The following is a 10,035-nucleotide window of genomic DNA, read 5'->3' as shown; positions in this document are numbered from 1 at the left end:
AGGGAGAAATCAGTTTCTAATTTGTTTTAGAGTTCTTCAACCTTATGAATGATACAAAGGAAGATAGAAATTAAAAAGGAAGAGGATTAAGTGAAAATAATTTAGAGGAGAAATTAAAAGAAATTAGTAATCCCATCAAATAATAGAAAGTAGAATTTCATATTAAGGGCAGACATACAATTAGATGATATTGGGAGGGGATTTAGAGGGTTGATGAGACAACAATAAAGGATGGGGAAATGTTTCATGGATAAAGGTATGCAATACGTTGCAAAATATAATGTAATGTAACATGGCATGTAATACAACTCTATTGTAACTGAGTACTTTTATTTTTACTTTTGGAAAAAAGACTTGGCTGAGAATTCAGGGATGTGATTAAAGAGCAAGCCAACCGAATAGCTGAGCTCATGCTTCCTGTAAAACATGCACCTTTTTTTTCACACATGTCAAATGCAAAACATATGTGAGTTTAACTGTTTTATTATTATTTTCTTTTCTTATATCCCGCCTTTCTCCCAATAAACGGACTATAGGCATTAATAGGGAGCAAGTTTAGCAAGAGTCGGTATCCACTGTAACCTAACAGAAGCCATTAAACAAAAGTATTAATTTATTTATTTATGCCAGTGTTAGTTTTTGGGGAGATGGAAAATGTAACAAAGGCAGAGAGAACAAAGCGGGGAATGATAGTGAAAAGTACAGAAGAAGTTTAATTCTCCAAAAGAAAATGCTGTTTTAGATTGAGAGGTTCGGGGAAAATATCAGTCCTTGTTGGGTTTGTGTATCTTGCAACACATTCGCCCCAATGGTTAAAAAGACAACATGTAAAAGATGACAAATGATTTTATCAAATAAAAATATATTCCTAAAAATAAAAGAGTTCTTTCACCTTGGATCTATCATGAAGACTGGAATTTGTGAGACATGGTCACCACAGTTCAAGAAGGATACTGATAAAATACTTGAGTGTTGGACTGTGACTCTGGAAACCAGGGTTCGAATCCCCGCTTGACCATGAAACTCGCCGGGTGATCTTGGGTAAGTCACACTCTCTCAGCCTCAGGGGAAAGCAATGCCTCTAAACAAATTTTACCAAAAATCCACTTGATAGATTCATGTTAGGATTGCCATAAGTCAGAAACAACTTGAAGGCACACAGCACACACAGACGCACACACAGACAAACCACAATGGATTTAGAGGTGGTAACCAAGGTGGTAAAAGGTCTGGAAGCCAGCCTTATGAGGAATGGCTTAGGGATCTGGTTATGTTTAGCATGGAGAAGAAAAGACTGAGAGGTGACATGATAGCCATAGGTGAAACACACCATGTAGAAGATAGAGCAATCTCGTTTTCCACTGTTCCAGACACTAGAACATGAATTTCACCACCACAACAACAACAAAAAAACATGACTCAGTGGATTCAAATTATAAGAAAAGATATTCCTCCTAAATTTATTAGGAAGAACTTCTTTACTGGAAGAGCTGTTTGGCAATGGAACAGACTGCCTTGGAGGGTGGCAGACTCTCCCTCTTTGCAGGCCTTTTTACAGAGTTTGGATAGGCCCACAACACACACACACACACCCCAGAGCCAGGTAGACTACTTTGAGCTCACTGCAGAAAAGGTGGAACATAAATGTAACTAGTAAACACATAGATAAAAAAATATATGCCAGCAGTCGGCCTCGCTGTTCTTTCTATTTTGAATGAATTGACATTGTTCTACTTGATGCCGTTTGTCATCAAACAAAAACTTTTAATGTTCGATGGTATAGAAGTACATTTCCTTCTGAACCAAGGTCTAGGTACCTTTCCAAAACCGATCACAAGATGGCACTGGTGTTCTATCAGATGCCTCTTTTGAGAGACTTCAGACATTTGATAGCCATTAATCCAGAATTGTTGTCGCAAACTGGATTGCAAAGGATGGTAAAGGAAGTATCTTTTTGTGTTGCAAATGGATGTTAAATTTCCTGGACTTTGAGAATCTCCCAGTTGCCATATGGCCAGAAGGAAGAGGGGACAGCCTACAAAATATGCCCCTCCATACCATCTTAATTAAGAAACAACAAAACCCAGGCCTATGACTAACATCTTCAGTTCCTTTTTTTCCTGTATGGCTTTTAACACCTTGCCTGATGAAGAAGCAAGTGGAGCTTCGAAAACTTGCATCATGAATATTGTGCATTTTGTTTTAGCCCAATAAAGATATCACTGTTTGGTAGATTTGTGAGGTTATTGAATTTGCTATATGGCCAAATGTTGTTGTTGTGTGCCTCCAGGTGGAGGGCGAACCTATCACGGGGTTTTCTTGGCAACTTTCTTCAGAGAGGAATTGCCGTTGTTATCCTCTATGGCTAAGAGAATATAACTTGTCCAAGGTCACCCAGTGGGTTTCCATGGCTGAGCCAGGTTTTGAACTTTGGTCTCCAAATTCATAGTCCAACACTCAAACCACTACATCACATATGAAATATGGAATATCAGTGTGCAAAGCGATCTTGTAGCAGCTTTGAGACGAGGAAGAAAGAAGTCGGTGCCATAAGGTTTCGTAGACTTAAGTCTGCTTCATCAGGTGCACCATCCTTTCCAGTCTACATTAATTCATCCAGAAAAACAGCTGGTCCAAAGTTTCCATTACCCACAAGAGCAAGAGCATTTACACAGTCCCTTCCTTCTCCCCAGCCACTGTCTTCAAATCCCTTCACTCACCTGGGACAACTCTAACAAAGCCATTTTCCCACCGGGCCTCCTGCAGGAATGGAGAAACACTGAGTAGAAAGACGATCTCTGTCGAAAGCCTGGGGAAGAGAGAATTATTTTCCATGAGTTTCTTGCACACCTGTCTGTCTGGCTTGTAGAGGCTGGTACAAGACAATTTGTTATGTGCGATGGTGCAGCAACTCGCATCCCACCTCCACTCAAGATGCCAGCCCTGAGATTTTGGGACCCATGAGCAGAAAATCTATGCAAATCCTATCTCACAAAATCTTCACATTGGAAAATCCCAACAATAAAATGCAGCAATAACAAAGTAAACAAATTATTTTATTGCCCAGAATTTTTGGCCTAATGCAGCTTTCTCACTCTGCCTAATGATAGGGCTGCTGCTCTGATTTATTTAAAACACACCACCTTCATCTCAATTCAAGTGGGCTCTCAAGGTGTTTTTATAAGGAGTAGAAAGGTATGCCCATGCAAATAGTGTTCCTGTAAGTATGGTAACCATAAGAAAAATCTTTAATGGAGTTTTCTTGACAAGATTTATTCAGAGGGGGTTTGTTTTGCTTTCCTCTGAGGCTCAGGGAGTGGAAGTTGCCCAATTTCCATGACCAAGGGAGGATTCAAACCTTAGGGTGACCTACACTGTAGAAATAATGCAGTTTTATGCCACTTTAACTGCCATAGTTTCATAGTACAGAGTGGTGGGATCTGTATATTTGGGAGGGATCAGCAGTCTTTGGCAGAGACTACATGCCTTGTTAAACTACAAAACTCCAGAATTCCACAGGATGGAGCTACAGAGCTTCAAATGGTCTCAAACTACATCATTGCTACAGTGTAGATGCACTTGTGAACCTAGTCCAACCCTCAAGCCACCACACCGATGTTCTAAAATATTAGATGCAGCAATATGCAATAGTAGAATGAAAATGACATGGACCAAATGGAACCACACCATAGGCAAGGTCTGTTCGTAAGACAGCAGTGGGCTGTCTTTAAAAAATACAGTGGGTCCTTGTTATCCGCTAGGGTTTGGTTCCAGGCCCCCCACCCCCATCCCGTGGATAACAAAATCCGTGGATGCTCACGTCCCATTCAAACCAATGGCATAACAAAATGGTGTCTCTTATATAAAATGGAAAATCAAGGTTTGCTAGTTGTAATTCATGCTTTTTCTGAATATTTACAAGCAGTGGATACTTCAATCCATGGATAAAAAATCAGTGGATAACAAGGGCCGACTGTACTATCTTCCCAGCAAGCTGGTGGCCTGATTGGTTGTGAGAATGGTGAATTTGCTCTAGGGTTTAGTCTGAAGTTTAGAGGACCTAGACACAGTGCTGAACTAAAGCGCAAGACAAATTCACCACCAGCTGACATGAAAGCCACCAGACACCACTGGATCAATATTGTCTGGAAACATGAAACTTAAAAATCAATGTGGCTTAGGCTTGAAAGAAATATCCATGTTACCTTACCAGACAGGAATAATGGGCCAGGATTGTGTTCCACCTCCAGTTCCAAAATTTCTGGGGAGGAAATAAAAGGAAAAAGGTAAACATCATTACCCTTGTTTGTTCTAAACAAATAAATGTGTGTGTATGTGTATCTGTCTGAGACAACAATCCAAGACTGTCATCCAGAGCACTGGTCTTGAGGAGTATGCTGGCCAGTGCAGACAGGACCCTGGAAATGATCCAGTAAAACTGGAGAGTCAAGGCCAGGTCCTGAGATCTGGCAACCTTATTCCCTGGAGACTGGAGAGCATTACCACTGTGCAAAGTGGATGGCATTGGTCTCCACAGTGTTGGCCAGGCCCAAGATGTTTGACCCTGAGGAAGCTCCTCTCTCACCTTTAAAAGCCAGCAGCAGCTCTTGCAACACAATCCTCTTTTCCGAAAAATGGTTTAATCTCTGCTCCAGCTCCCCAAAGCTTCTGTCAAGCTGAGGGAATGCCCCATTTGTCCTAAGGAAGACAAAGGAAGGAGGAAAAAACATTACATAAACCAATCTACCAAAACCACTACGTTAAAAGAGTTTAAAACATTAAAACATAATATAGAGAACAACAGCATAACAGATCCCATTCAAACACCTGCCATGGAAAGTTTAAACTGAGGTCCCATTTAGGTTTCATCTTATAAATGTTAATTTTATGGAACTAAACACATGCTTCCCAATGTCTCCCCCACCCCACCCCAAGCCTGGAAACTTTCCTTTATTGGATTATAAATCCACAAATCTAAACAGTCCAGGATTCTGAGATCTGTACTCCAAAATGTAATTTTAACAATTGGTGTTCTTTTTGTGTTGTTTGCAGATACTGTTCTGTCCCCTTGTTGCTGGTCTATCATTTCTTGCCTCTTTCAATTCCTTTCTGAGTTATGCTAACCAGAAGGGATGCCATGACATCATAACACTACGTAACTACTGTATTTGCTGATGTATGGATACCAGACAGAGCAAACAGAAAGCATTATGACTTTAAGAAATGCTTCCTATACGTCATAAGCCATCCTTCCTGTATTAGTCACACAATACCTTTGAAACTAGTCGGCTATAATAATAATAATAATAATAATAATAATAATAATATAACGCCACCACCTCAAAACCCCAAAAAGAAAAACATAATGAGACCTTTTGATGCTGATTAATATTGGGGGGAGAAGGGAACCAAATCTTTCAGTTTTGTCCCATTTTGGGGCCCCAACAACTTCCAGTCCAGGGAACTTCAAAAGCCAATCCCAATAATGTCACACATGGATACTGAAATATTGAGCAGAACTTACCTATTATTGGTCCTCTCAATACCCTACCAGTGAAAAAGAAAGAAAAAGAAAGATTATTAGGTGTGAATCAAAGACTACTCTCGTTCATTCTGGTTGACCCTTTCCAACAAAAACAATATGTTTTTGTGATATGTTTTCTGAAAAATTAAATAAAAAGGTTTGTGGTTTGTTTTTGTTTTAAAAAGGTGCTTCTTCTTTTTATTAAACACAAGGCAGTGATCTATGTTCTGAACCTGTAAATAAATTAATTAATTGCATCTACTCAGTTGGGAGTGAGGTCACTGAACTGGCTACCAAACAACCATGGTTTATCTAAACCCCAAGAATGAAGGCCTCTTTCCCACACTTCGGAGCTATTATTCCCCAATACATACTCACAACTGTCATCTTCCATGTTTTTAACAAGACTCTCAAGGTAGAGTCCATGACTTGTCTCTTCTTCACTTTTACCCTCATAACAACACTGTGAGGTAGGACAGACAAAAAAGCTCAAAGATAACCCAAGTTCCAGTTCAATGGAGGTTGAGTCTTATTCGGAATTCCAAAATCAAAATACTTTGAAATCCAAAACTATTTCCATGGGTGGCTGAGATAGCGACACCTTTGCTTTCTGATGGTTCAGTGTACACAAGATTGGTTTCGCGCACAAAATTATTTAAAATATTATATGTGTAATTACCTTCAGGCTATGGGTATAATGTGTATACGAAACATTACGAGTTTTGTGTTTAGACTTGGGTCCTGTCTCAAACATATTCTGTTATGCACGGATATGTAAATACAGGTATTCCAAAATAAAAATTTAAAAATCCAAAATTCAAACTACTTTTGGTCCCAAGCACTTTGGACAACCTCTACTTTCACCACTATACTATACCAGCACTCTTCTAAAAATATAAAAACCACAAAAGACCATCACAAAAACATAGACAAAAAGTGCTAAAGAATATAACAAAATAAATGACAATCATGTTTATAGTCAATATGGATGACGAATGAATAGGAATATTCTATTCCTAGGAGAATGTTCCTAGGAATATTCTCCTAGGAATCCCTTTCTTTGGAGGTTTTTAAACAGAGGTTGGATGGCTGAGTAAGGATTGGTCTCCAGAGTTGTAGTCCAGCACTCAAACCAATAAACCACATTGACTCTCTACAGTTTTAAATTAGTTGATATTACTGTACACCAACCTAAGACCTTTAGATAGAGGGCAAGATAAAAATAGTTTAACAAAATAAATACATCATATATAAAATGCACTTTTCACTGAGAGGCAGAGGTCTATCTTATCGCCTGTATTTTTCACCTTCACAAGCAAATGCTGGTTGCCTTCTGTATTTTCACGGAGCTTTGACATCTTCCCAGAATCTCTTGAAATGTTCTTGTCTCGCCTCACAATTATGTCTCTTTCCAGCTCTTCCAAATTTCTCAGCATATGTTTCTCTTGCTCTTTTAGAAACCGATGTAGTTCTTTCCATTCCTGGATGATATTTTTCTTCTCTGCTTCTGTCTTTCTCTGTATCAATGGGGCCAAGATAAGGGCAGACACTTAAATGTCACTGGTTCATTTCACTTTCAGAAAATGCATGGTCTCCTTTGTTGAAAGGCAAAGTCAACACACAGCTAAATCTCCTTGATTCAATGGGTTTACTCATTAGATGACAAAATTCAGGTGGAGGAACATTAAAGTTGTCCAAAGCTTAGAAGTATATTGGATGTTTAATGTTGTGTGCCTTCAAGTTTCCAACTTATGGCAACCCTAAGATGAACCAATAATGGGGTTTTCTTGGCAAATTTCTTTAGAGGGGGTTTGCCATTGCCATCCTCAGAGGCTGAGAGAGTGTGACTTACTCAAAGACACCCATTGGATTGACATGGCTGACCCAGGATTCGAGCCTGGTCTGCAGAGTTGTAGCCCAAAGCTCAAACCATTATGCCTCATTGGCTGTCAGGCTGGAGATAGTGTATTAAAATCAATTTAAGAAAAATAAAATTGTATTGGATTTAAAAATAATAATAATACAGGTTCAGTCTCCTTTATTCCACAGTCTGACATATTTCAAAATCCAAAATTGTCCACAACTGGGGGGGGGGGGGCTGACATAATGGCACTATTTGCTTTCTGATGGTTCAGTATACACAGACTTTGTTTCATGCACAAAATTATTTAAAGTATTATGTACAGTGCGCCCGTGTCATACACGGGTACATTATACACGGCTTTCAGCATATGTTGAAAGCTTCACGGGAGCGCAAGGGACAGCGCGTCCAATTTGGATTAGTGGGGCACATGCACATGGTTCAAGTGAATAGGGCTTGAGCATGTGTGGTATTTGGCTTACGTGGGGGGGGGTCTGGAACGGATCCCCCACCTAAGCCAAGGGTGGACTGTACTGTATAAAATTACCTTCAGGTTATGTGTATAAGGTGTCTACAAATCATAAATGAATTTCAAGTCTAGATGGGTCCCATCTCCAAGATATCTTATTATGCATATACCAATATTGCAAAATCCAAAATTCAAAATCTAAAATACTTCTGGACCCAAACATTTTGGATAAAGAAGACGTAACTTAATGCCAATGAAGTGACAAAACTCAGAAGGTCATGCTGGCTTCCAGTGTTAGTGGAATGGTGGGTCTGCTCTGGGTTTAATTTTAAAAATTTAACATTAAAGGTGTTTAAGTAAGGTGCTGAAGCCCTTGCATTGCCTCTTTGAAATTCAGATTAAAACCAGTAGCAGCCACTATTCTTCCCTACAGTGTGTGTATATGTGCCTTCAAGTTGCCTGTCAGTTTATGACGACCACATGGATACATAAAGCTGGTTTACTTCTGCCTTCCTCTAGAAGATAGCCTACCTGGAACCCATTCACACTATGCAAATATAGCACTTTTATTCCACTTTACTATTATATGGAATCCTGGGATTGGTAGTTTTGGAAATCTCAGCCAGAAAGCTCCAGTGCCGATTTAAACTGCAAACTCCAGAATTCCTTAGGATGGAACCATGACAGTAAGTCTGCATCCACACTGCAGAAATAATCCTACTTGATACTGCTCTAACAGCCATGGCTCATTGCTATGGAATCCTGGGATTTGTAGTTTTGTGAGGTATTTAGCCTTCTCTGTCACAGAGCTCTGGTACCACAGAAAAGCAGAAATCCCAGAATTCCTTAGGCTGGAACGATGGCAGTTAACATGGATCATAGCACTGTAACTGTGTAGTGTGAATGGGTCCCTAGTACAGTGGGCCCTTTGTATCCATTGGGGTTTGGAGGCTCACATCTATGGATGCTCAAGTCCCATAAAATACAGTGGTGTAGTAAATTGGTGCCCCTTATCCAAGCCATATATAATTGAATCTGTGGAACGAGAATCCATGGATATGGGGGGCCGACTGTATTCCTTGGTGGTCTCCCATCCAACTACTAACTAGGTCTGACCCTGTTTAGCTTCCAAGATCAGAAGGGATCTGGTGCCTTCAGGGTTGGTAGTGTTGTGTAGTCATTTCCAATTTATGGTGACTCTAGGGACTTGTGAGTTATTTCTCATTTCTGTTTGGGTTAACCCCGAACGTCGTTTGAAAAACAAGCTGCTGTTGTGGGTTTTTCCCACTTTAAATCAAGTTTCTGCTCAGGATTCGACTCATGTGATAAACTCCTAAGGCGCAGCTATCATGGTGGTTTCTTGGCAAGGTTTGTTCAGAGGCAGCTTGCCATTGCCTCCCCCTGAGACTGAGAGACTGTGACTTGCTCAAGGTCATCCAGTGGGTTTTAAAGGCCAAAGTGGAATCGAACCCTGGTCTCTAGAGTCCTAGTCCAGTGCTCAAACCACTTTGTCACACTGGCTCTCACCTCCGGCTACTTACCAGCAAATCCTCCCTTTTCCTCAGATGCTCGTCTTCCATTTCAGTCACACTGTCACACAGCACCTGAAGAGTCAGGGAAATGGTCTGAATATTTCCTTCAAGAATATCCTTACAAAAACTGCATCTGAGAAAAGTGAAATGCAACATATACATTGAAACTAAACTGATACAAAATGTAAGGACACTGAACTTCAGCTTCTTAACAATCAACACTGCTCTAATATTGTGAACAGTATTATTTCACATTACACATTAAGTCTCCATTATTTGAAATGCATGGGACCAGAAGTGTTTTGGATTTTGGATTACATATTTATTTAGTTTGGATTTTGGAGTATTTGTACTCCAAATATCTTGGAGATGGGACTGAAATCTAAACATGAAATTCATTTCTGAAGAGTTTATCACTTGAAGGAGACCGGGAGTTTATCCCGTGAATATCCCAGAAAAATCACATTATGATTTCACATGATGTCACACAAAACTCATCACTAAAGTGGTCACAAAGAAGCATTAACACACATCTTTTCACTTTTGGGATTTCAGCGACAATACGTTTCTGATATCACTTTATTTGTGCAATTGTGTGTGATAATCATTCACACAATTACTCGCCATTTCTGCTTCATTTGCCAGAAGC

At 39.8% G+C, this 10,035-nt stretch overlaps 1 protein-coding gene across 1 annotated transcript in view; it reads right to left on the bottom strand.

Annotated features, from left to right (window-relative positions):
- The window catches only part of LOC121923678 (zinc finger protein 721-like), a 31,228-nt gene extending 21,671 nt beyond the window's left edge, over window positions 1-9,557 (bottom strand). The window contains exons 1-6 of the mRNA XM_042454352.1: window positions 9,396-9,557; window positions 6,832-7,041; window positions 5,525-5,547; window positions 4,586-4,698; window positions 4,211-4,261; window positions 2,721-2,809 (exon numbers count right to left, since the gene is read on the bottom strand). Coding sequence (XP_042310286.1) covers window positions 2,721-2,809; window positions 4,211-4,261; window positions 4,586-4,698; window positions 5,525-5,547; window positions 6,832-7,041; window positions 9,396-9,548 — 639 coding nt within the window. The 5' untranslated portion in view covers window positions 9,549-9,557. The remainder of the gene's footprint in view (window positions 1-2,720; window positions 2,810-4,210; window positions 4,262-4,585; window positions 4,699-5,524; window positions 5,548-6,831; window positions 7,042-9,395) is intronic.
- Window positions 9,558-10,035: the final 478 nt, after the last annotated feature.

The sequence above is a fragment of the Sceloporus undulatus genome, chromosome 2 (assembly GCF_019175285.1).
Source record: "Sceloporus undulatus isolate JIND9_A2432 ecotype Alabama chromosome 2, SceUnd_v1.1, whole genome shotgun sequence".
NCBI lineage: Eukaryota > Metazoa > Chordata > Lepidosauria > Squamata > Phrynosomatidae > Sceloporus > Sceloporus undulatus.
Note: the sequence above shows the minus strand (reverse complement) of the source record. Positions and strands in the feature narration are given on the sequence as shown.